The 27,075-nt window shown below is 48.0% G+C and overlaps 1 protein-coding gene across 5 annotated transcripts in view; it reads left to right on the forward strand.

Moving 5' to 3' along the window:
• The window catches only part of HLCS (holocarboxylase synthetase), a 219,828-nt gene that overhangs the window by 30,018 nt on the left and 162,735 nt on the right, over positions 1 to 27,075 (forward strand). For all 5 annotated transcript variants that reach the window (XM_047720011.1, XM_047720016.1, XM_047720012.1 and 2 more), the window contains 2 exons: positions 1,401 to 2,347; positions 7,868 to 8,050. In XM_047720011.1, the coding sequence (XP_047575967.1) occupies positions 1,401 to 2,347; positions 7,868 to 8,050 (1,130 nt within the window). The remainder of the gene's footprint in view (positions 1 to 1,400; positions 2,348 to 7,867; positions 8,051 to 27,075) is intronic.

A 27,075-nucleotide genomic window follows, 5' to 3' on the forward strand; every position in this document is an offset into this window, starting at 1 on the left:
CAAGAGTTAGACTCTTAACCATCTGAGCTTCCCAGGCGCCCCAGTGCTTTTAAAATTCTTAAACTAGGGGGCGTGGCTCCGTGGGTTAAAGCCTCTGCCCCTGGCTCTGGTCATGATCCCAGGGTCCTGGGATTGAGCCCCACATCGGGCTCTCTGCAGGGAGCCTGCTTCCCCTTCTCTCTCTGCCTGCCTCTCTGCCTACTTGCGATCTCTGTCTGTCAAATAAATAAAATGAAGATTTTTTTTTTTCCCTAAGATTTTATTTATTTATTTGACAGAGAGAAATCACAAGTAGGCAGAGAGGCAGGCAGAGAGAGAGGAGGAAGCAGGCTCCCTGCTGAGCAGAAAGCCCGATGTGGGGCCCGAACCCAGGACCTGGGATCATGACCCGAGCCGAAGGCAGTGGCTTAACCCACTGAGCCACCCAGGCGCCCCTAAAATGAAGATTTAAAAAAAAAAAATTCTTAAACAAGGATTTCCCATAATTGCATTATCCACAAGATGGCGTGCAAATGTAGAACCCATATAATATTTGCTTTCCACAGTCTATAAACAGTATAACAAGTTCCTAGACTGTAGTTTGACTGAATGGAAAGCACAGTGTTACTACAAAGTTCTAATTCTGAGAGTTTTTTACTATATATATGTATATATGTCACAATATTTTGGGACACATCTTTTTTTCAGGAAACATGCAAAATGTTCTTTCTTAATTAGACTTAAAAATTGAGTTTCTATGTCCTTGAAAGCCTTCATTTGTATCTTGAGCAAATGAGCGTTACCAGCTCTGGAAATCCTTGTAACTCATTTAATTTCCCCATTTGGCATGTGCGTATGCCCGATACGATGTCAGGTGCATCGCAAGGGGTCCATCAATGTTTTTTGAATCAGTGATTGTAAACTTCTATTCAGGTCCTGGGATAGGATCCTGGGAAGACCCTTTTCCCCCCACTGATCCTAAGAAGTGTTCCAAGAGCCCCTTCTGCGTGGGCTCTGCCTGGGTATGCTAGATGTGTGCCTTTTTTGTTTCTTAGTTTCCTTATAGGAGACTGACACCCAAGCAATCGATTCTGTAAGTAAGTAGGCAGTTCCCTCTCCACGTCTCCCACTTTGTTTGCCAGCCAGTGAGCGGATCTGGGTCTTCCTGACTCACAAGGGAAAGGTGTTGTGGAGATGCGGGATTTGGAATTTCACTCTGGGGAAGTTCAGGCGCACCCTCCCAGCAGGTGGGATCAGTGCCGGGTTCCGGTCCCGACGGAGAGGTTCCAGTGGAGGCCGCAGACTTGTGGTGGGGATGCAGGTGGGCGCCGAGGGCGGGCTGCCCTGCAGCGGGTGTCATGGAGTGCGGAGAGCACCAGCAGGTTTTGAGCTGATGATTGTCTTTTCTGTTCATGTTTTAGCGGTGCACTTGCAGGACTGTACTCTGAAGGCCCTTGAGGATCAGGCCTCAGACCAGCAAGCCCAGACCCTACAGCTGAATCCCAAACCTTCCACTGAGAGTAAGCCTGAGTCAGACGTTATGGCGTGCGTGGGTAGAGAGGACCCCAAGGTTCTTGGTGCAGAGCCCACTCTGGGGAAAGGGGGTGCCTCTGGCAGCGAGCCTGCTGGGGACCGTGACAGAGAAGTGGGCTCTGTCGAGCACTGTCCCCTCCATCTGTCTAGCTGCCATGAGTGTCTCGAACTTGAGAACAGCACCATCGAATCTGTCAAGTTTGCATCTGCAGAGAACATTCCAGATCTTCCCTACGATCACAGTGGCAGTTTGGAGGATGTTGCTGGTGATACCCGCCTGGAGAGAGAAGGGAGGAGAGTCAACGTCACAGGAAAGGCCCCCAACATTCTCTTCTACCTGGGCTCTGGCCCCCAGGAATCCCTGGGCAGGTTCCAGGAGATCCGGTCTGTTCTGGTTGACTGTGTGGACGCTGACAGCTATACGCTCTACCACCTGTCACGGGAAAGTGCTCTCAGAGACCCGTGGTCAGACAACTGTCTGTTGTTGGTCGTTGCCACCCGGGAGGCTATTCCCGAAGACCTTGCCCAGAAGTTCATGGCCTACCTTTCCCAGGGAGGGAAGGTGTTAGGCCTGTGTTCGTCCTTCACGTTTGCTGGCTTCCAGGTGGTGAGGAAGAGCGTGCTCGAGGAAACAGTCCAGAACTTGGTTTTCTCCAAGGCTGACCAGACCCAGGTGAAGCTCAGTGTCCTGAGCAGTGGCTTCGTTTATGAGGAAGGCCCTGGGGAGTGCCACAGCCTGGGCAAGCTCCAGGGTCACCTGGAGAATGAAGATAAGGACAGGCTGATAGTGCAGGTGCCTTTTGGAGAACATGGAGGAGAAGCTGTCCTTTGCCAGGTACGGAGCTGGCATCCGTGTGGGGATCTCTGGGGACCTGACAGCGAGTTTGCTCTTTAAGACCGAACACCAAAAGGGTCAAGAGTCTGTGCTCTGTTGGGCACTTTGGATCCTTGGCTGGGAGTTTTTGCTGATGCTGAATAGGTTTAGATGAAGGCTTTCCTGCCACATGAATATCCCATTTCACCAAAACACTCGGGATGGAGGAACCCAGCAGAAGGTGTCATGGCTGATTAAGGGCTGCTGGTTAACCGAGAATTAGAAAATTCTCTCATTTCAATCTATGCTGGTAATAAGCTTTCCAAAATGCATTAGTCTACTCTCTTGTCTCAAAGCAGACTGTGGTTGATATACTCGAACCTTTTAATTAATGTAGGGAGTTGAGAGCACCTTGGGCTGGTGATTTTCGGTGCTAATAACCCTCACATTACAACCTCGTAGCCGATGGCGGGGGAGGGGTGTGTGTGAATGCCCACCAACTGTGCGGTAGTGAGTGTGGAAAACTTACCAAGTCCTAGTTCTTTCATGATTTTGTCAATCTTTAAGTGCCGAGAAAATTTCAGAGAGGATATTGAAGCGGCTTAAATTTATGGCACATTAATACAACTGACCCTTGAATAACATGGCTTTGAACCACGTGGGTCCACTTGTGCGGCATTTTTGGGCTAAATACGATATAGTACTGTAAATGTATTCTCTGTTCTGTATGGTTTTCTGAATAGTTTTCTGCAGCTTACTTTATTGTGAGAATAGAGTATATAATATGTATAATATACAAAATGATTGACCATGTTATCGGTGAGGCTTCCGGTTAACACTAGGCTGTTAGTAGTTAAGTTTTTGGAGAGTTGAAAGTTATATGCGGACTTTCCACTGCACAGAGAGGTTGGTGCCCCTCACCCCCACGTTGTTCAAGGCTCAGCTTTATATAGGTAAGGAGAAAGTGGAAAGGGAAAGGAAGGGACAGGCTACCCCTGTCTTCCCAAATCCTTTGGCTCATCTCCTGTTTTTTTGTCCCCACTTTCTTTTTCCCGTTCCTTTTTTGATTGTTTGTTTAAGCCGGTGGGAGCAGGATAGACTGTTTCCAAATTCCTGATCATCGACTGCAAACTTTTTAATGCTTTAAGGTGGAAAGTTTTTGTTAGAGTTAGATGAGCCCTTGTCCTTAGGGATTTGTTATCTAAAGAGAAAGTTAAGTAGATGTAGATATTTTACCCAAAATAGTTCCCAGGATGAGTGTTAGAGATTTTATTTTATTATAGGGATTTTTTTTTTTTATTGAGTTAGAGAATCGTTTCCTTTTTCTGTTATTTATTTTCATCTCATATGCTGTCCTAGGAGCTAAGTCTCTTGGCTTTTCTGACCAAACATTCTTCAGGGGGTCATAAATTTCTTCCTTTACTATCCCAAAGCCCATTCATTTGTTCTTAAGATAATGCTCAGGCAAAGATGCATATAATTAAGAAATCTGGACAGCAGGATAGATGAACGATACAAGCCAAGCTGGTTTCACGTAGGCCGCAAAGCACATGAATCCATTCGGAGGCCTAATAAATGTTCCTCTTATCTTTTTCTCTGCAAAGATGGTAACTATAGCAACCGTGCATTCTCAGAAAATCCACTTAAAAGCCCGACTTCCTAGAGCCATATTTCAGTTTTGAATAGTGACTTTTACCACCTCTGCGCGCAGACTTGTACTAGAAAATTGATTCGGCACCGCTGCAATCCATTTCTCTGAGTGACATGGCCACTGCACTTGCCGCGCCATTTAAATTGACCCCGTTACCATCATAAAATTTGATACTGCAGGCACTGGTCTAGAAAAAAAAAAAAAAAGGCAATACGATGCAGCTTCAAAAATCAGATTCAGAGGATTAGAATGTCGTTTTTGATTTTAAATGACTTCCAGTCTCTGTGTGACAGGGTCACTGCTTTTGGCTCAGACTGGTGTCACTACAGTACCTCGCCGCCAGGAGCGGCCAGTGAATGTTACGGTGGGCTGGTTAGTTTCCTCTTTCCCTGGTCAATTTCACAGTCTTCATCGCTAATAAATTGAGTAATGATGTAACCCAGTAAGAGGGGCAGAGCACTTCAAGGGCAGACCACAGCCGTGTGGTGGGCGGTGGTCTGGCGGCCAAGGAGCTGCTTGTGCGCCCCTTGACTGCCTGTCACGAGGAGGAAGGACGTTTTCCTGTGACGATTGCATTTGCAGGGGAGGTTTATGGCTGAAGGTTAATGCTGACATTGGATCATTGAATGGACCAGCACTTTGGCACAAAGTTGCCCACATGGACTTAATAGTACTTTATTTCCGGGGCGGCTGGGTGGCTCAGTGGGTTAAATCCTCTGCCTTCAGCTCAGGTCATGATCCCAGGGTCCTGGGATCGAGCCCCACGTCCGGCTCTCCGCTTGGTGGGGAGTCTGCTTCCCCCTCTCTCTCTCTGCCTGCCTCTCTGCCTACTTGTGATCTCTCTCTCTGCCAAATAAATAATAAAATCTTAAAAAAAAAAAAGTACTTTATTTCCTCATCCCTGGCGCTGTTGACGTTTCAGGTGGATCCCATTTTGTCATGGAGTCCTTCGGGCCATGCTCTGTAGGGTGTTAGCGGCCTGCTACCCTCTAGCTACTGCCCACAAGCAGCTAACTGCCCTCCATTCCCTCCGTCTGTGATTTGAGACGTTTTAGTTCAAAAGGCCTTAACTTTAGAAGAAGCCAAGGTGTAGAAATGGGCCCATCAGTATGGTAACAGTATTCTAGCTGGGGGATGAGGCGCGTGTTGGGGCCCACGGAGGACCAGGAGTGCAAATCCCGAAGCAGACACTGTCTCTCCTGTGAACTGAGGTATAGAGCAGGAGGAGGTCTCGCGGCTTCTGTTGTCAAAGCAGCAGCTGTCAAAGCCTGCAAAAGCCCTCCTCACACAACGCCAGTGGTTGTTCATTCATTCTTTATTAACTTTTTAAAATTTTAAAATTTTAATTTTTTTAAGATTTTATTTATTTATTTGACAGAGAGAGATCACAAGTAGGCAGAGAGGCAGGCGGAGAGACAGAGAGAGAGAGGGAGGAGGAAGCAGGCTTCCCAGTGAGCAGAGAGCCCGACACGGGTCTCGATCCCAGGACGCTGGGATCATGACCTGAGCGGAAGGCGGAGGCTTTAACCCACTGAGCCACCCAGGCACCCCTCTTAATTTTTTTTTTTTTTAAGATTTTATTTATTTGAGAAAGAGAGTGAGAGAGAACATAAGCAGGAGGGGCAGAGGGAGAGGGAGAAGCAGAGTCCCCCTGAGCAGGAAGCCTGATGTGGGGTTTGATCCCAGGACCCTGAGATCGTGACTGGAGCTGAAGGCAGACACCTAACCCGCTGAGCCAACAGGCCCCCCAGTGGCTGTCCTTTCTCTTACCTCCTGGAGCTCTGGAGGTCTGTTTGTAGGGTGAGCCCTCCTTTTCCTCCTGGGCCTCACTCATGTGTGACTGTGAGTTCCACATACCTCACTCTGGGTGCTTCTTGGATCTTCTGTGTTCACTTAGCCTGGGGTGCACGTGTGTCATTCCTCACGCTCACGCCCTCTCCTCTGGGCCAAGGTCGGGGAAGAACCTCACTCGTTTTATTTCTGCCACCTGTAAGGGGTCATCTCCAGGAGAACCACTGGCTTTGTCCGCTGGGGAGGAGAGGCCGCAGTTAGGGAGAGAACGCAAGGATAAAAGGGACTCGGATTCGGATGCCTTGAAGGATTTCTCTTCTCTGCCTGAGTCTCTCTCCACAGCTGTTTGGAGGACAGACTCACTCCTGCCCCTGGACGACAGGAGCAGCCCTCAGCTGGCCCGCCATAGCATGGGACATGCTGGACCGTCTCTATGAACCTTTTCAGATTGGCATCAACTTTGCACACTTGGACCATTTTGGACAGGACATTTGGACAGTGTCTTTGACTTGGTTAAGTCTTTGGTGGGACTTGAGAGAGGTTACATTGCCTGAAGGCTGACCCCTTGCTTTTTGTTTTCATCATGTTCCTGTAACATCAGGTCAGGAGCTCTGCGTACAACAGGAATCCACAGCTCATCCCTGGCAAAAGCGAAATAAAATAAAGCCAACATGCTTAGGTTGCTCAGTATCCTGGCACCTTCCAAGGCTCTAATGGCCAGTTAAAATCTGATCTCAAGAGGACAAGAAGTTCTAGTCTGTTTCTTTATACCAAAGCACACACCACTGATTGGAAATTTCTAGCTGAAAGGAGCTGGAAGTTCTAGCATGTTCCTTCAGAACAAGACAGACTGTTGATTGGTGGGGCTCTTTTATTTATTATTGTTTTTTAAAAAGATTTTATTTATTAGAGAGAGAGAGAGCATGAGCAAGGGGAGGGGCAGAGGGATAAGCAGACTCCTGCTGAGAAGGGAGCCCGATGTGGGGCTTGGTCCCAGAAACCCTGAAATCAAGACCTGAGCCCAAGGCAGATGCTGAACTGACTGAGCCACCCAGGCGCCCCTAGATGGGGCTGTTTTAATTTTAAGTGGACCACAAAACCTGAACTAGATAAATGAAGTCCTGAATCTTAAATTCAATCCAGGTGAGGGAGGGTGGTGGGGCGGGCATTTCTGGGGTCCCCCAAACCCCACTTCTTCGATTTGAATGCCTGCAAACATGCTTAAAAAGGTGAACGAGGTTCCTCTCCTTCCTGGTATTGTTTCCCGGTGGTCATGACTAACATGTAGGGTGCGAGTTTTCACATGACCCATCGTGCCTCCTGGAGTTCAAGAGCGACTTTATTACTATTATTATTTTTTAAAGATTTTATTTATTTATTTGACAGACCGAGATCACAAGTAGGCAGAGAAGCAGGCAGAGAGAGAGGAGGAAGCAGGCTCCCTGCTGAGCAGAGAGCCCGATGCGGGGCTCGATCCCAGGACCCTGAGATTATGACCTGAGCTAAAGGCAGAGGCTTAACCCACTGAACCACCCAGGTGCCCCTTCAAGAATGACTTTAGTTGGCGTCTCAGCACAATCCTATTTCTAAGGTTTTTTTTTTTTTTTAACCAAATGCATTACTTATTTCTGGGGCACAGGTCTGTGATTCATCAGTCTCACACAATTCACAGCACTCACCACAACACATACCCTCTCCAGTGTCCATCACCCAGCCACCCCACGCCTCCAGCAACCCTCAGTAAGCATTAAGAGTCTCTTATGGTTTGTGGTTTGTCGACTAATCAAGTTAAGCAACTTGACCAGGGTCCCCTGGTTAGTGGTACAAGTCGGAACCCGGACAGAGTCTGATTCCTCTCCAGGCTCATGTCCAGCACCGCCTTTCCGCCCGACCACCGAGATTTCAGTTGGCTCCTTTGAATCTTTTTACTGCTTGTCATGACTCTCCAAACGGTCAAGTTCAACGTTTACATACTGTTGATGATCAGAAGGATTTCTGTTGAGGTTTTCAGAAACACAGGTTAGGAGAAACACTGTTTCTCCTAAGGTCGGCAGGTGTCCCCGATTCACGACTTACGAAGCGGTGTCTTTTTCCCTCAGGCGCACTTAGAACTGCCTCCCAGTTCTGCAGCGGTGCAAGCCCCGGAAGACTTTGATCTGCTCAAATCAAGCAATATCAGAAGATATGAAGTCCTTAGGGAGATCCTGACAGTGCTCGGCCTAAACTGTGACATAAAACAAGTTCCTGCCTTAACACCTCTTTACTTGCTGCCTGCGGCCGAGGTGAGTGTCTGCTCTGGCAGGAAGGGGACGCCTCGGTCGCCTCTCTTCCATGTGGTGTCCCTGTTGTTTCTCTGTGGTCTCGATTTTGATTTCTGTTTCTCTTTTGCCTTTGGGGTTGGGAACCATCTTAAAGATATCCAAGTATAACTGGTATTTTTGGGGTTTGTGTGCAAGGGAAGGAGAGAAGACTGTTGGAGTTTAGAAGCTGTTCTGTCTGAAAGGGCACGGCCTATCCACTTTAGGGGGCAAAGGGTCACTCTTTGATGTGTCAAGAGTGTATTTGGAAACCACAGTTGATTCATTTGGGATTAAAGACCTTTGTTTTGATCCGGGTCTTTCTCAGGGAATGTTTGGATGGGAAAAATCCCAAGTTTCGTTTCATTCGTGCTGATGTCTGCCATCTTGTGGCAGAAGGGGCTCCGAGTTCAGTTCCTAGGGTTTAGTGGTGTCTGAAAGGAACATGCCCGCGGAGCTGGGAAGGTATTCAGGAGTTTTCCCGGACTTTGTCTGCATTTGATGCCTGTGGTTGTTACCTGGTTTGAGCATTTTGCCAGATTCTCTGGGGTGTCTCCTCCTGCTAATGCCTTTGCTTTGCCAAGCTGTCGGTTTCTTACTGATTGTGGCAAATTATTTGGAGGTCTTCTTCCTATCTCCCCGAATAGGGAAATTTGTGAATTTAGTGTGATATAACCCTGCAGTTTCAGCAAATGCCTGATCATCCCTGTGAATTTAAACACCAGACGTACCTGCTTGCCCTTGAAAAGAACAAACTTGGGGTGCCTGGGTGGCTCAGTCTTAAAGCCTCTGCCTTTAGCTCAGGTCATGATCCCAGGGTCCTGAGATGGAGCCCTGCATTGGGCTTTCTGCTCAGCAGGGAGCCTGCTTCCCTTGCTCTCTCTCTGCCTGCCTCTCTGCCTACTTGTGATCTCTGTCTCTCAAATAAATAAGTAAAATCTTAAAAAAAAAAGATTAGGATACCTTATGGGATTGTATGAAGTTCACAAGAAATAATATGTGTGAAAGTTTGGTACGAATTATATTATTTAAAAGACAGTCCAATTATTTATTTTTTTATTTTTATTTATTTTTTATTTTTTTAAAGATTTTTATTTATTTGACAGACAGATCACAAGTAGGCAGAGAGGCAGGCAGAGAGAGAGGAGGAGGAGGCAGGCTCCCTGCTGAGTAGAGAGCCTGATGTGAGGCTCGATCCCAGGACCCTGGGATCATGACCTGAGCCGAAGGCAGAGGCTTTAACCACTGAGCCACCCAGGTGCCCCAGACAGTCCAATTATTAATATTACTAGATAATTTGGAGTTTTAATAGGTTACATGTGTATAATGTACCCAAAAGTGCCTGATACCTAAAAAGATGCTGGGTAATGTTTTAAATTTTAAAAATGAATGATATTGCAATGGATGATTTTTTTTCATTTAGGAAGTATCCTTTATTGCATTTTCATTATGGTTTTTAGTCAGTTTGCACTCTCCTTATTTTATTTTCTTATTAAAATTTTTTTTTCAAGTTTATCTATTTTAGTAAACTCTTCACCCAATGTGGTACTCGAACTTACAACCCCTAAGATCGGGAGTCCCATGTTCTTCCGACTGAGCCAGCCAGGTGCCCAGGACTCTTTTTTTTTTTTTTTTTTAAATATTTTATTTATTTATTTGAGAGAGAGAGAGAGAGAGAGGGACAGTGAGAGAGAGCATGAGCGAGGAGAAGGTCAGAGGGAGAAGCAGACTCCCCGTGGAGCTGGGAGCCCGATGCGGGACTCGATCCCGGGACTCCAGGATCATGACCTGAGCTGAAGGCAGTCGCTTAACCAACTGAGCCACCCAGGCACCCCCCCAGGACTCTTTTTAATGGGTGCTCTTGGGGATTCATGGTATGACTTTGGTTTGTGCCTTTATCTCGGGACTCAGAACTCCACATCGTCTGTCTCTATTTTCAATGTTCAGTTAATAGAAGGAAAAGCATCAGATCCATCTTGTGACTTGTATTAAAATAAAGTGGGTCCTCAGAAATTCCCCTCCTATACACAGCCCACCTGCCATCCTCCCACAGTGGAGGGGTGGGGCAGAGCCTCGTGGGTAAGGGTTACTGGTCCCAGGGGAGCTGTGACTGTTATTCTCCTAAATCTTCTCTCTCCTTCTTTTCCTGGTCTTAGAGGGCTGAGACTGGATATGTGAGGAAAGGCCTGCTGTTCTGAGGTCCCGGAGCGAGATAGACCAGGCTGGCCCTTGGCAGTGCTTGGTGGTATTTCCTGGGAGTTCCGACCACACTGGTCTTGGGACTTGCCCCTCTGTATGTATCAGTTGGAGGAAACCGTGTTTTCAAGGTTGAAACTCTAGGCATTTCTGTGGTTCTTTAGGGTGGGTATGACCTGAAACACCTAAGCAGAGGGTTTGTGTTGTGTGTCTGCTTATATTACTGTACCAGTAGATACTTCCTAGTTTTGTCCGTTCTGTTCTTCAGACTGCCTGTGGGTGCGGGGATACGTTTCCCCTAGTGATTGGGGACCCTCACTCACAAACCTTGGGAATGAAGTGTTGAACGAGATTAAAGCAAGTTATTTGTTCTATATTTGGACACACAGATGACCCACACAGACTCCAAGCCTACCAGGTTCCTCTTTACATAATAACTTGGGGAAAGAGCAATTTTCAGAAACATTCTCTTCCCATTTTCGGATTTTCCTGTTGGTCTGGTTGCTGTCGAATCTTTACTGCGGATTGCTTTTTCTCCCGACTGCTCTTCTCTGACTTCCTTTTCTCTTGGGGAGCCCAAGGCACCGAGGGTGTGAACATGCGGTTGCTGTGTGTGTCCTCGTTTCTTCGTTTTATCAACTCCTCCTAGAAGACTTTGAATCTGCAGTTAAAGGAAATACAAGGATTCAGAGAGTTAGAGTATGTTTTCCCGAAATACACTTATTGTGCAATGAATGTGAAGGTAGACCGAGCCCCACCTCGATGGCCTTTCCGGAGGCAGCTGCGTAATTCCTCGCGGTCGTCTCCTTACACCGACCTGGAGACATCTGGGAGCATCTTCTAGCCCTTCATTGTGCGGGTGGCTCAGCGTTTGCAGACCGTTTGGGATGACAGACTGGGAAGAGAGCTGGGTGATACGTTCTGTTTAGTTTTCTTTCCTGCAGCCTTCCTACTAGATCTCATGTATCTGCCTGGAATTAAGGCACGTGGAGAGGATGTTGGCCTCCCGGCATCTGTACCCCACTGCCCATCCTTAGATCCGTCCCCTGCAGGCCCGGCAGTTTCCATGCCTGCGCTGGCTCAGGGCTCCCGGAACCCACTCTGTGCTGTTGGGAATCGACCGCGTCTCACCGCACGGTGTCGCTGCTGAGCTAGGCTGCCCGGGGAACAGACCCCTCCCTGGACCACAAGCCCTTAGGAGGATTTTTTTCCCCCTCTGCACCAGCTCCGCATATTCCGCTGTATTGGTGGCACTTTCTTATGGGTCTGCAGGAATTCTTTCAGCGCCACAGTTAATAGTCATCCTTCCTCAGGGATCTGGCTGTGTCCTAGCACCGTTCGAGGATGGAACGTGAAAGAACACAGTAAACACGCGAGTGACCCGAATGGTTTCGCTGCCTACCAGCTGTGTTTGCAGAGCTCGGTGCCGAGGCCCTCGCTCTTAGAGTGCAAAGTACAGAAGACTCACGAGGTACCCGGGAGCTTCCCCGTTACTGCCAATCAAATGGAAAACAATAAGATGATGATCGAGGTAGGAAAAAACCCTCCCCCAAAGCACAGTCCCCTCTCGGCGTTTGCTGGGGGTATGTTCGGAGACCTTTCCCGGCACCCACACGCCCCAGCAGCATGTGATTTCCCCCATAAAATCCAGTCACGTGTGGCCTCATACGCGTTCCCATGCACGACACCACGAGGAAGCAGGGCTCTGCTGAGGCCGGCCCCTGGGGGACCAGGGACTTCCCATTTAATCAAAACTCCCAGGGGCAGGATTGAAATTCAGGCCTCAGCAAAATTAGCTGTGTCTGAGCAAACAAAACCCAGGAACACATGGACACCACAGACGTGTCTACAGAAAAGGAACTGGAGGGAAATCCAGATTCTAGGGTATATTTCTGGATGGTGGGTTCGGGGTGGTGATACTAAACTTCTGTATTTTCTTTTTTTTTTTTTTTTAAGATTTTATTTATTTATTTGACAGACAGAGATCACAAGTAGGCAGAGAGGCAGGCAGAGAGAGGGGGAGGCAGGCTCCCCGCTGAGCAGAGAGCCCGATTCGGGGCTCGATCCCAAGACCCTGGGATCATGACCTGAGCCGAAGGCAGAGGCTTAACCCACTGAGCTACCCAGGTGCCCCTAAACTTCTGTATTTTCTAAATTTTCTGTAACGTACATGTATCATTTTTGTAACGAGCAAAACAAGTTATTCAAAATGCACACGAGATTACTCTTACTGGACTCTGAAGGCATCCCAGAAACGGTCACAGCTTGAATGTTAAGCAAGGACTTAAAAAAAAAAAAAATAAGGACGTGTGTGGTATTGATAGTTTATTTAATAATCGGCATCTGTATTACTCTAACGGTGTTAGCTTTGTTAGTAATGACCCGACTCTGGTGGACGGCCAGTGATGGCTACACTGCTGGGTTTAATTGTGGCTCTCTTTCCTGTGTGGGTGCCCCTGGGGCCTCAGCACTGCATTCACACCTGTGGGTGGAAGGTGCTTCTGGGTGTCCTGGGGGTCCTGGTGGAAGCTTGTCATTGAGTGTCCCCACCCCTGCTGGGATGTTCCTTCAAGGAACCCCTTGCACTGTTTCTCGGAGAAGACCACAGCTGTGCTGATGTCTACACAGGGAGCCCTCTCAAACAGATTAACTTCCTTCCTGAAAGTGTGACCAGAGTGAGAGGCTCAGAGGACACATGGCTGACCCCAGATTTCTGGGCAGCCACCACACTGACCTCCTGCCACCGGTGTTGCCGCTGGTGCTGCCGGGAAGGTAGCAGGAATACACCTTCCTGTAGGGGACCTGTGTGTGTGTGTGTGTGTGTGTGAGAGAGTGACCCCAATTGGATAGAAAAACACAGCTCGTTCCCTTGCAGCACCTAAAGTCCCATGGAAAAACTGGCCCTCTTACTTCCATTTCTCTGGGCTCTGTTTCCATTTTTGTCTCTACCGGGTGAAGGTGTGCATGAGCTCGAGGGTTTGCACTTGGAGGGGCAGCTGGTTGATGGGGACAAGCCGGGATGGGATCTCAGTAGGTCCCTTTCGATCCTGCAAGCTGATCCCGGGGAGAGGAGAGAGGATGGGACTGCACACAGCCTGCCTGGCATGTTCCCTTACCCTGGGACACCACTGCTTGGGGTCTGGGGCTTTCTGAAACGACAAAGCTGGCATTCTTTTGGGTGTTCCTTATGGCTGGTAGCTGTTGGTCCGGAGGCGTCCGGAGGCAGGCAGGATGTTGGCAGGAGTCCTGCCTGAGAGAGGGTATGTGGAGAGGGTATGCGGTTCCTTTGCCTCGGGGTTGAGATATAACCGTAGCAAGAAGGGTCAACTGGGGTTCTTTTTAAAGCAGCCATGCAGAGATTGTCATGTTGTGTGTATGTGTGTAATTTCGGTAGTGTGGGTGTTGTGGGATGGGTCCTCTAGCTTTAAAACAAAAACTAATATCACATTTCATTTGGATTCAGCTCCAGATCATTTGCCATGGAATGCCCCCTCCCCCACCCAGAAAGCAGGTAGGAGTCATTCCGATATCTGTAAATGTATTAAAATTTCCGAGTGCTGTCCCTTCCATCTGGGGAGTTGCTCTTCTGATGCTGGTTGCTTTAGGAAGAAACCGAGACTAAATCATACCACCTGGTCCTTATTCCTCCTTCTTTAACTGATCTCCTCGTTTAGCAAACATCTGAGTGCCTACTGTGCTTGAGACCTTTCTGTGGAAGTTTCTGGAAAACAGCCACTTTCCCATCTCGTGGCACGCGGTATAGGTAACCAGGTGCCTCCCCAGGTGTCTACAGCCTCGTCTGGATCTCACGGTGGCCCTGACAGGTGGGAAGCCAGGGCAGGGGTCCTCACCCCTTGGGAGAGCAGTCCGGGCTGTGGAGCAGGGAAGCATCTCATGTATTTTTCAGAGTTCATTAAAATACTTTAATTTAAAAGAAAACAAAACTTGCTTTTCATGTCTTAGCATAGTATTTGGCATGACACCCTCCCTCCCTCTGCCTTTAATCTTAGTTCTGAATCTCAAATAAGTATGGTAAGATGGAAACTTCTAGTGTTACTTTAGCACACAGCTTAGAAAATAATTTTTCGAGATCCAAATTAGAAACTCAGAATTCCAGGTGCGCCCTGAATGGTGTTTGACATGTGGCTGACGGTGGTGGGAGAGCTATTTTATAATACGGCCCGAGCTAGAGAGCAGCTGGCAGATTAAAGCCAACATTTAAAAGCTTTTATAGCTATGAATGTTTAGGAGTCTTTCATACACCTTTCTCTCCTTTCTTTCTTCCTTCGCCTAAACTGGAAATGTTTTGTTTCTGTTAACCCACTTCCTGTTGTGGAACATAATACCTGTGGCAAAGGTGACATGATGGGTTTTGACGCTGACATGCAGAAGAGATAATACGCGGGGTGTTTTCCTTAGCTGCCTTTCTGTTTAAGTCTGTCTTTCTCGGGGAGAGGCTTTTAAACAGCTACTGTAGAGACCGACTGGTTATTTGCGTGTTATTTTCACAAGCATGTTTCCAATAGACTCCTGCAGAGTAACTATGTCTGGGCCGCAGCCCAGGCAGGGACCGATAAGGTGCTCATGGGAGAGACCGGTGGGCGCAGCTTTGGGTGTTTTCCACTTGGAGTGGGTGCTGTTCTAGTTCAGGTCTCCCCAGCTGGCCTGGGAAAGAGGGGTAGGCGAGAGGGAGTGTCTCTCCCTGCCGTTTCCTTTGCGGGGGGTAGCACCCTATCTAGGAAGGGCCCTTTTATTTCCTCAGACTGTTTATATCCACCGCTTATGCAGTCACGGATCCGTGGATGGGAAACAGGCCCTTTTGGAATAAAAAGTCCTCCAAGACCAAATGCTTTCTGTCTCCTACACCAGCTCCCCTAATAGCTGTCATGTGTGAGCCGATACGGATTATGGCCTTGCCTCCCAGGGAAGCCGATTGAAGCTGTCTCTAGGAGTCTTGCAACGTTCTTAGGGGCAGATTTTTGTCTCCTAGGCCTAAAAAGTGCATGCCAGGGAATGAGCCCACGCTGGCCCCGGGCTGGAGAGCACGGCCACGGGGCCCGCTGGAGCTCAGGTGCGGAGCCGTGGGGCCCGTGGTGGCTGCCGTGGCGCTGGGCACCGAGATCTGAGCACCGTCCATAACCCTCCTGCAGTTTTCAGACGTGGGAATGACAGGCGGGGAGCACATTCTGTTACCATTCATGCTCAGAATTCGGGAATGTCACTCCGGGAATTGTGCTGTCTTGAAAAAATGTTGATCACGTTTTGGGGTTTCAAAACGGGGATTTGTGGCCCCGGATGGTGTGTGATCTCATTTCCCCTGCCTGAGCGGGTAGAGACAAGCCGGGTGCCAGGGTGGTGGTGGTCCTGGACCTCCGCAGGGAGGCTGGCTGGGGCCATCCAGGCGAAGATCTCTCTGGCTTCCTTGCGAAAGCGGGCCAGCTTGGCAGCAGGAAAACTCGGCTAAGGCTAGTCTGTCTGTCTCTCTCCTGTTCTCGGAGATAAGAGAATGCTGTAGTCACGCTCCCTGTGTTCTCGTTCTGGCTCCCCGTGGCTGCCTACAAGTGGGTGCATTTCTCCCGATGCTGCTGTGCCGAGGTTGACCACAGCCTTCCAGACACTGGATGTTTCTAGAAAAACTATTATCCTCCTGCTTGTGTTATATTTTTCTTTCTTAAAACATTTTCTGGCTTTGGTTTAATTATATAATCAGTGGAAGCGCTGGAGTATAGACTGTAATTTTGGTTCTTATTGCTTGTTAGAGATCCTGGCCCTCATAAAAAATTCTAGAAGTCAGACCCCATTGGGTGACTTGAGGAATGTGGCTTTGAATGAGCCTTTAGAATATTTGTTTCAATGGATATTTTTTAGTGGTATTTGAGTCTTTACAATTTTAACATGTGAATTAACCTATAAATAAATTATAAATGAATGAATAAATTGAATATGTGCATATATTCCTGTGTTTGCCTTAACTAAAACTTCTAGAAAATGCTATAAGATTGCTGAAATAGAACCTTCCCATGCAGAGAGGTCTTTTTCCCTGAGGATGAGAAAAGATCTAGGTGAAAATATCTACAGATTCCTGCTAAGAAGGAAATGTACTTTCCCATTGGCACACGGAGATGGACAACGTTATCTGGTGCTGTGGGTGTAAGTTCTCGCATGTGTCTCCTGTGCTTGTGTCTGGGTGTGGGGAGATAGGGCTTCTGGGTCAAGAGAAGGATCGTGTTGGCACTCGGCTCTCATACCTCCAAGGTTTAAATTCAGATTCTAAATGGAATCTCTTGCAAAGGCGGACTGGTACCGGGTGAGGCTTTTCTGTGCCCTGAATTATGGAAATGTGCAGTTTAAACCCACTTGCCTCCCATAGGCAAAGTAAAAGTTTGGCAATGAAAAGGAAAATTAGAAGTGAGTATTCTTCTAAGAAAACTTGTAAAGTTTTCCTTTTCTAACGCCATAGGAAAGTATTTGACAAGTTGTTTTCTTGTCTTTGAGGAGAAACAGATCCTCCACACAGCTGTTTATTAGTCAGTAATTGGATGATGGCACCACTTACCCACCTCCCTGTTTTTATTCTCAGTAAATAAGGAAATAAGGGATTTAAAAGAAACACCAAATTGTGGTTCCATAAATTAAAAAACAATGCTCCTTTTTTTTTTTTTTTTTTTTAAAGATTTTATTTATTTGAGGGGCACCTGGGTGGCTCAGTGGGTTAAAGCCTCTGCCTTCGGTTCAGGTCATGATCCCAGGGTTCTGGGATCGAGCCCCGCATCAGGCTCTCTGCTCAGCGGGGAGCCTGCCTCCTCCTCTCTCTCTGCCTGCCTCTCTGCCTACTTGTGATCTCTGTCTGTCAAATAAATAAATAAAATATTAAAAAAAAAGATTTTATTTATTTGAGAGAAGGAGCGTGTGAGCACAAGCCTGGGAGAGGAGCAGAGGCAGGGGGAGAAGGAGAAGCAGACTCCCCGCTGAGCAGGGAGCCCAACACGGGGCCCCATCCCAGGGGACTCCGAGATCATGACCTGAGCCAAAAGCAGACACTTAACCAGCTGAACCACCCAAGCACCCCGATGCTCTGTTTTTCCGAGGGATCTTTCTGCCTTAGAATTGTCTAGATTGGTGCTTTCTACAGGCATGAAGATTGAAGTTTTTCCTCTGGCTTTTTTAGTCTGTGAAATGTCTTAAAAGTCCAAGGTCTGTGATTTTGAAGAGTCTCCTCTTTTGCATGTATTTTGTTTCGGTGACGATGGGATTACACGTGCTGACTCAGATTGGCCAAACGAGTTTATCCCACAAGGTGGCTTTTTAAAGGACAGCCCAGTGTCACTAGATTCTCATGACCAAATCTTCTCTGTTCTGTTGTGGGAGGGCAGATGAGATGACCTTTCACATTCTTTCCAGAACTCCGGTATTGATGCTGGTCCCAGCAAAACAATCAGATGCAAAACAAACAAAAAGACCCAAAAACAAACAAACAAACAAACAAAACTTAAATAGTTCCTTTGGATGCATTTTTTGGTAAGAATTTGTGGTTATTACCATTTTCATCTTTCATCTTTATTCAATCTGAAATCATTGGTAGGTGCATTTGCACAGTTAATTTAAGTGAAAGACTGTCTTGCCCTCCGCTTTATTTACTTTGGGTTCTTTCTCAGATTGGTTTTGCTGTTAACTTAAGAATTATCAATGCAGGGGCGCCTGGGTGGCTCAGTGGGTTAAAGCCTCTGCCTTCGGCTCAGGTCATGATCCCAGGGTTCTGGGATCGAGCCCCACATTGGTCTCTCTGCTCTGCAGGGAGCCTGCTTCCTCCTCTCTCTCTCTCTGCCTGCCTCTCTGCCTGCTTGTGATCTCTGTCTGTCAAATAAATAAATAAAATCTTAAAAAAAAAAAAGAATTATCAATGCAGTGCATAGGAGCCTCAAATTTACAACCAAGTTACAGTCTCAAAATCTGTCTCCTGAATTGGCTATTTTAAAAACGGGGTGATTTGTGTCCGTGGGGTTTCCTTACCAGCCTGCGTATGTTCTCACGCCCCCAATACAATTCAGTGCCATCTTGTGACAGCTGTCGCTGTCTGACGCTGGCCTAGTGGATCCCGAACGTACTGGGAACACACAGGACGTCTCTTTCCACCTCTCCAGGGTTTGGCTCGGCACACAACAGCTCTGTTTCAGACGTCCCTGAAATGGTCCTGTCGGACACCTTGTAATAACCATGCCACATGTGTGTCCTTACAGGGGATCCGTGCATTTGTGTTGGGAGGTTAATACTTTCCTCATATTTAAGAAAAAAAATTTTTTTTCTTTTTCGTAGTAACTGTTGGACTGTACCCACACGTCAAAGGAAACTTTTGCAGAAAATTTCAAATGTAAAAAAAAAAAAAGTTAAGAAAAAGATAAGAAAATTTCAAATGTGCAGAAGTCAACAGAAAATGTAGTGAACTCATGAACACAATCACTCTGCTTCACAGATTTCTGTTCTGGCCAGTCTTACTTCGTCTCCTCCTGCCCACTCCTTCTCCATATTATTTTGAAGCAAATCCTACTTCTATTAGACCTTTCTCCTGTACATATTTTAGTGTGTTTTTCTAAAAGACGAGAGTTCTATTTAAAGTCCTAACCAGAATACCGCCGATACACCTAGAATAAATCTGATCCTTCGTATAATCTTGTACCCAGCTGGTGCTCCATTTTCGGACGAGACGTCTTTAAAGACGGGCCGTGTTGTCCGCGCAGTGTGTAGTGGCACCTTTGTTCGCTTATCCGACAGATGCAAGAAGGAAGCGGCTCGGTACAAGCCTGTGTAACTTTTGGGGGGAAGTGATTTAGAAAGTAGATTTCTGTGTCGCTTGAAATGCCATTTTTTAGCCCTCGTTATGAGGCTGTTCTGAAAATAGCAGCAAACAGTCATTTGCAGTAGCGTGCAACACAACCGTGCCTACAAATACGGCCGATGTGTCTGGCGCCCGTGCGTTCCTAGCTGGGCAGGAGTTTCTCTCTCTCTCCCTTCTGCACGAGAAGCCCTGGTTTCTTCGGCGGGGATGGCATTGATTTTTCCTCCGTATGCTCTCGGTTCAGGTTGATGTTTGGCCTTTGACCCAGCCACTTTCTTACAATAAACAGTTTGTTGATGAGAGCAGCTGCCCACCAGATTGTTTCCAGATTGTCCTCTGCTGGCCGAGGACGGAGTGCACCTTACGAAGAAGTGGGCTCGGAGCTTGTGGCTTCCCCTTCTTACAGGGTCTCCCCCTCTGAAGCTCACTGTCAGCCCAAGAACATTCTCCGAGGTGCATTCAGTAAAACGGTGAATCTGCAGTGCGAGAAATCGGGCTTCCCTTACAATCTTGACTATTTTATTTTATTCTTTGAAGGACTAATAGCATTTTCTAGAAGTTTCTGTCACACGGAGCAATTCCTTATATTCCCGTAAGAATTTCCAGCTTTCGGTGTGTGGAAATTAGGATGATGCTGTGTCGGGAAGCAGACAGGACACGCTTTACTTTCCATAGGAGTCTGCGCTCTTTGACTGTGTACAGGTTTTCTACACGATTAAGGAATGAGGTTAACTTTCAAACCAAGGTCACTATTACCTTCCTGGTATTATTACCTTGCCCTTTCAAAATGAATTCTCATTTTTTCTTTTCTACTTTTGAAAGATAGTACCACTTTTTTTTTTTTTTTTTTTTTTTAATGCAAGTGACCGGTAACCTAATGACTTGGTGATTTACGTGACCCGAAGGTGCACTGTAGTTTGAATTTTTGCTGCTTCCCTAATCACCCCCCAGCTGTTACCTAGAGTGGACTGTCTGCTTGCAACAACCTTCATTAAGGCAAGGTCGGAGCTTTCAAGCATCAGAGCCAACACTTTTCACTAAACTGGCCACCAGGGGCTGCTGTCAGAATGGTGAGTCTGAGCTCACCTCCCCAGAGGCAAGTTTACTTTCTCTACAACCAGTAAATTTTGTTAAGCTACCAATCCTGGTTGCAAACCTCAGGTCTCACGACGTAGCCTCCAGTCACCAAGCATGCTTACAGCTGTATCCCTTCCAGCCAGGTATTACGTAGGGCCTGGACCCAATTCAAGACCCAAGATTAAGACTTGTGTGTTTTTCATTCAGTGCCAATAAGCTGTTATTAATACACTGATTCCACATCGACAGAAAAGCTTCACGAACGTACTGGGGTTTGTGTCCAGGGAGAGCGGGTCCTACGTTTGGACTGTTCCAGATCCGGGCCTCTGGAGGAAGGGCCCATGACGATGGCAATTTGGGTTTTTGGGGAGGTGTTCTCACCCAGAGTGGCCTTAGCATCCGTGCCCCAAGGCAGGGGTCATGCTGAGTCAACTAAAATGTGAAACGCTAGAAGGTGTTTTTGGTGGTGGTTTTGTGTTTAAAAAAAATTTTTTTTTTTAAAATTTTTAGTTTTTTGTTACAAAGGCTGTGTCTCCGATGATTCCCAGGATTGATGGCAGGACAAAACACACGGCGAATGCCGGAGCCGGAGGGCACTTAGAGCCTCAGGAGCAAACCCCTTCGTTTGACTTCAGCTTTTTATTTAAAAAAAAAAAAAAGAAGAAAGAAAATCTAAGGAAGGGTGAAAGGACAGTACATAAACCACATGTAGCCTTCACCTTGGTTCACCCTTGTTAATATTTTGCTACATTTTCTTGATAAAATTAAGGTGTTTTTTTTTTGGAAGATGTATACTTTACTGCCTTTAAGTAAAACACAAAGCACACAAACTTGTAAGTTATTTATGGGCACATGAGGCCTTGACATCGTTGCTTCTAGGACTTGGCAAGAGAGCGGTGCTAGTTTGTACTTGGCCTTGGGCTTGTTTTCTTTCTTTGACGTAAAGCCGGTAGCTTACTGGTTTGTAGTGGTTCAGGATGGCTGGTCATCACCCTACGGGGCTGTGCTGTGGGCACAGCCCATCTTCACACGGGCCAGCGTATCTAAAATTCTTACGTGATATCTTAAAAATCCTGAATTACAGAACATAAAACATCTTGGAGCCACGTGTTAGGAGGGCAACTGGTTGATCTTTTATGCCCAGCAGAGGTTTTCTACCCCCGATGTAGGGAAATTCCACTGATGTCCACGTCATGAGTATAGGATTTACAATTTTTCTTTCAACTTTCAATGCCAAGAATTGTGACTTGGGGACTTGAGATCTGATTGCTTGCTTCCATAAGAACTTTTTTCTTTTTGGGAAACCGTAAGTAGTGTACAAACGTTGTTGTATTATTTATGTGACTATCTGTCTGCCTCATTAAACTGTAACACAAGATCATTGGAAAGCAAGGCCCATATGTTGTTAATCTTTATGCCCCTTCCCAGTATTTGGCCTAGAGCAGGCATTTAGTGAGAGCGTTTTGTTTGAACACTTAGGAAGCGTTTTGGCTTCTCCCACTAATGTGTCCTGAAATGCTTCCCCTGCTCTGGGGGTCTGGGACACCCGAGGGGCCTTGGGGGACAGGCTGGCAGCAAACAGCCCACCCAACTCAGACTGGCTGCCCGTCCACTCTAGCTCCGTCACCATTTATTCAGGTATGATGGACATTTCATAAACAACCGTGTGAAACCGTTTAAAAGAATCGGCTGTTGAGGACCAGTGACAAGGCGGAGTTACAGGAGAACTGCGGGTTTTATCTGTCGTTAACCTGCTTTCCCGTCTAGAAACTACTGTGTTCATGCTGATGGGTCAGCTGCTCCTTGCTGGGAACTAGGAATACCTTCTGTGAACGCATCGAGGACAGTGTCCTGTGCCCCTCCCCGGCCCCGCTGGTGTGCCTGGGGGTTCTCTGAGCTGTTCCTGTGACAGCCCTTGAGCAGGTGAATCTTTGCTAAGAGTGGCCTGGAGCAGGAGGCTCCCGGCCTTCTCCAAAGACACCTCTGGCCGGCTTGGTCGCTCCTTTCCAGGTACCATGTATTTCTTCCTTTTGGAATCCCCAAGAGGCCAGCATGGTTTTCACTGAGCATTCAACGTTGGTCAGTTGAGGAAACTGAGGCCCAGAGCAGGCAGTGCCAGCCGGCTGGCCGGTAGCCGAGCTGCTGAACCCGATTCTGCACCGGGGCCCGGGGTCTGTGGCTTCCCCTCCCAGTGTACTCGAGGGTCAGAGGCCGGGCTGGCTGGTGATGCATCCGGTTGGAGATGGGTCCTCGCCGTCAGCCGGTGCCTGGCCCGGCGTCGTGGGTCACCGCTGCGGGCGTGTGGGCAGGACGGGCCGCCTCGGGCATCCCCACTCGCGCTGGGCCCCGGGCCCCGGGCTTTCCTGGCTCCCCCTCCAGCCCGCGGCCCTGCTCCGCCTGTTTGTGTTGGACGGGAACAAGGGCGGGCGGGGCGCACAGGCAGGCTTAATGAAGGCCCCGGAGGCTCCTGTGGACGCCGAGCCCCAACCCGCGGGCCCCGTCGGTGGAAGTTAGTGGCGGTCGTGTGCAAGCGGTGCTGGAGCCCCGGCCCGGAGCGCCTCCCTCCCCGTCAGTGCCGGCCCGGCCGGCTTGGGCTGGGCGCCGTTGCGGGATGGACGGCACCTCCACCATGAGCCCGTTCGGCCCGCGGAGGTGTGATGCCCGTAAAAGCAGCCTTGTTAGAAACGCCTGATTCATTACCTCTGTTTCACTGCTCGCCCGAGCCTTTTGTGGTCTTCACTGCTTGGCAGGTAACAAAAAATGCAGTAAATCCGACCCGGCCATACCTTCACGTAATAAAAGGAATGCCGCTCAACAGACGTTTATTGAGCTTCTACTGTGTCCCAGGCCTGGGGACCTGGAATGACTGCGACAAGTCCAGCCCATGAGGGACTCCTGTCGCTGGGATTGAGGTACTTGGATCTGTCCTAAGTCCTTGGGCGTTGCTGAGTTACCGTCCCAGATGTGGTCTCGACACTAGCCAAGCATCGGCGCGTGTGGAAATTCATCTCGCCGCTGGGCCTCAGGGCCGGTCTGTGAGAGGCAGTCACTTCGGAGAGAGGCCTCCCCTCATGTCACCCCCCCCCCCCCCCCCCCCCCCCCCGCTCCCACCCCAGCCAGCTCCGAGCAGCTCTGGGTTCTCTCTCTGCAGGTGTGTTGGCCCCTGCCCAGTTTACCCCCTCCCCCGCCCCCCACCCCGTTCTCTGCCCTTTCCCGGGCTCTGGTGGCTCTCGGCTCCAAGGCTGCACGAGCAGGAGGTGAGCAAGCGGACAGATTTCCTTTGCCCTCTTGGCTTCCCACCCCTGTGGGCAGCTCTGGCCTCCTGCTCCCTCAGGCCCAGTGCTGGCCCAGGTCCTTCCCCTTCCCTTAGCTCTTTGCTTCTCTTAACTGCCCACAGTTCCCTAAGCAGCCCTTCAGGGGAATCCTTCTGGGTATAGGGTTTCCAGTGGAAAGCAGAGTAGTAAGTGATAACTCATGGAAATGTTAAAACTTCGTTTCTTTGTGAAAATGTCCTGGTCTAGGCTTGCCTGAGTGGGGAGAGTTAGTTAATGGTAGATCCAAGCTCAAATTTAATTTTTCTTTTTCGGGGTTTTATTAATTTATATGAAAGAGCATGAACACGGAGGGAGAATGTGAGGGAGAAGCAGACTCCCCGTTGAGGAGGGAGCCCGATGCGGGGCTCGATCCCAGAGCCCTTAGATCATGACCTGAGCTGAGGCAGAGGCTTAACCCACTGAGCCATCCGCGTGGCTCCAGATTTAAGTTTCTATTGCCAAAAATTCTACTCCCTCCCATGCACTCTGGCCCCAAACCACATATATCTACTTCAGCACAACTTTATAGTTCCATGTTACAGTGAATTGTGTCTTTCTTGTGATACCAACAACATTTTGCTTACAGTGAGTGGGCGGGTTCTGTGTCACTTTACTTGGGGTTAGGTCCTCTTGCTGGGGACTGTGAGATAGGAATTAGCATGGGGATTTGGGAACCAGGCAGACTGGGCTCCTTGGGTTCACTTTCAGCTCTGACTTACCACCTGTGTGCTTTGGGCGTCATTCATGCTGAGGGCTTGGGTAGCACACATGCTGTGCCTTCGTGTCCTCTCCGTATGCTGGGCAGATCGATGGGGGCAGAGCAAAGACCCTTCCTCTTATTGTGCTAAAATAATTGAAACATCAAATATGCTATGAACTGTTTTTAAGTATAGAATTTAGTGGCATTGATTTCTCTACAGGGTTGTGTAAACATCACCACTATTTCCAAAACCCTGTCATCACCCCAAACAGAAACTCTGTACCCATTCATCAATAACGCCCCATACCTTTCTCGCCGCAGCTGCTGGGAACCTCCCTTCTTCTCTCTGTTTCTGTGCATTTGCCTGTGCTAGGTATTTCACATAAATAGAATCATGGTATTTGTCCCTTTGTATCTGGCTTATTTCATTTAGCATCATGTTTTTAAGGTCCATTCCTGACACGGCATCTGTCAGAACTTCATTCCTTTGTGTGGTTTCATTCATACTCCGTTACGGTGTGTGTCAGGCACATTTCGTTTGTCCATTTGTCTCTCGATTCATCTGTCACACCTGGACTATTTCTCCCTCTTGGCCATTGTGAACAATGTTGCCGTTAACGTTGGTGTTCAAGTATCACTATTGTGAACATTGGTGTTCAAGTTCAAGTTCTGTGTTCCTGCTTTCACTTCTTCTGGGTATATTCTGGGAATGGAATTTCCAGACCCCATGTCAATACTCTGTTTAGCCTTTGAGGGGCTTCCCAGTTGGAGTCCTTCTGTCACTAGACTTACTCTGAGGAATCGAGATGGCTCTAACTGGAAAGAAGCATCCCCGAGGGTCTCCTGGGACATCTTGCCTCATTGATGTGACACTTGATGTAGGACCAAGATGACTGGTCTCAAACCCGAATGCCTTTGGGGCAGAAGAGGTGGCATCTGAGAGTCCAGCTGAGAGTGTGACCCCAAGTAATGAGGGTGGTGCCGCTTGGCCCCAGCCAGTTATGGCCATGTGGGAAAGAGTTTGCATTTGTTCCAAAGCGACAGGATATTTGATGTGAAATGTCCTGATTTTTAAGTGTTAGCAGCTAGTTCAAAATGAGTGGCCCAAAGAAAACGCATCCTCTGTAGGTTCCTTTGGCCATGTGGGTGTCTTTTGGCAGTGGGTGACCTGGATGTTGGTGGGGTTGGATTGGTTTCGTGGTGTGTCGCTAAAGCTGGAAGCCCCTCCAGGTCCAGTCTGTTCATTCCGGGGTAGCAGTGCTTGGGACGGGGTGGCTGAGCATATTTGGGGGAACAGGAAAGCAGGGGTCTGGGGAACCCAGACTGGGATGCAGTGCTATCCAAAGAGGAATCTGGACAGGTTAGGCATCAAACTGTAGTGGGGTCGGTGGGGCTGGAACAGAAGCACCTGCATAGGGGTCCGGTCAGGTAAGGAGGAGAACACTCGTCTCAGACCCTCCTCTGCTTGGTCCTGCTGCTCAAAATAAAAGTCGGCCCAGAAGTCGCCGAATGAGCACTTCCTGCCTTAAATGAGGTCAGGACCGGAAGCCATCCTGCCCTTCCAGGAGGGACATCTTTTGATTTTAAAGATCCGCTGTTCTGTGTGCCTTTGTCACTTGCATGCAGACGCTGAATCCATGTGAAATTGGCTGTGAATATTTTGTTTGGAAAATACTAAGAATTGGGTTGCTTCATATAAATTCCAAGAGAGTAGAGGACGATCTGCTCCCGTTTCCTGGAAGGTTTTTAACGGAGCATGAGACACCCATAAAAAGAGCTTGTATCCCATGTCTTGGTGGATTCGTTTTCTGATTTGCCCACTTCTGGTTGCCTAGCAACGGGCAGTGTTATGAGGCAAGCACAACTAATTCGATTATTTACAAGGAGGCAAATGTTCTCTGAGATAGAAAACCTTTATTGGTTACGATCGGTTATTTGGCGTTTCTTGGGAAAAGGAGACCCCCCTGGCCCCCCACAAACAGTTGGCAGTAAATGCTTTGAATCCTTTGCTGAGTTAGAGGTGTGGCTGCGTTTCAGCCCGTGGGTCTTGTTAGATGGGTGGACGTAGCGGAGAGGACAGAGACGGGGTGAAATGCTGTAATGTGATGTCACACAGAATACCGTACACCTCGATCTCAGTCGCACTTCCCGTAGCAGATGTTACGATATGTTAACCCACCTTAAGGTACCCACTCCTGTGAATTTGCACTCAGTGGAAAAGGAAGCGTTCATTTCTTCAGAAGCTGGGATGATGGGGTTTTTTGGGCGTGAGTGACTAGGGAGGCTCACGGACTTTAGTTTTTTAGTGTTGTTTGAGCTGGTCATTATTCATTTTTTAAAAATCAACTTAGATATGATTTATATTCAAGAAAATGCACCCTTTTCAGTGTAGGGCTTATGTCTGAGGAATCACCATCACAATCAAGATAGAGAACATTCCAGAATCCTACAAGATTCCTTTCTTCTCTTCCTCGGTCAGCCCTCACCCACTCTGCACCCCCATGACCAGCTTCAGCAGTCTCGGATCTGCTTTCTGTCAGTATGTAGATTAAATTGGTCTTTTTTTGAAATTTCATCCGAGTTAAACCATACTGTATATATTTCTCTGTCTTTTCTTTTTTAAAAACCAGCGTTCCAGGGGCGCCTGGGTGGCTCAGTGGGTTAAGCCTCTGCCTTCTGCTCAGGTCATGATCTCAGGATCCTGAGATTGAGCCCCGCATCGGGCTGGGCTCTCTGCTCGGCGGGGAGCCTGCTTCCCACCCCCCTCTCTGCCTGCCTCTCTGCCTACTTGTGATCTCTCTCTCTGTGTCAAATAAATAAATAAAATAAAATAAAATAAAATAAAATAAAACAGCATTCCATTTTTGAGATTCACCCACGTTGTTGCATA

The sequence above is a fragment of the Lutra lutra genome, chromosome 1 (genome assembly GCF_902655055.1).
Source record: "Lutra lutra chromosome 1, mLutLut1.2, whole genome shotgun sequence".
NCBI classification, from domain to species: domain Eukaryota; kingdom Metazoa; phylum Chordata; class Mammalia; order Carnivora; family Mustelidae; genus Lutra; species Lutra lutra.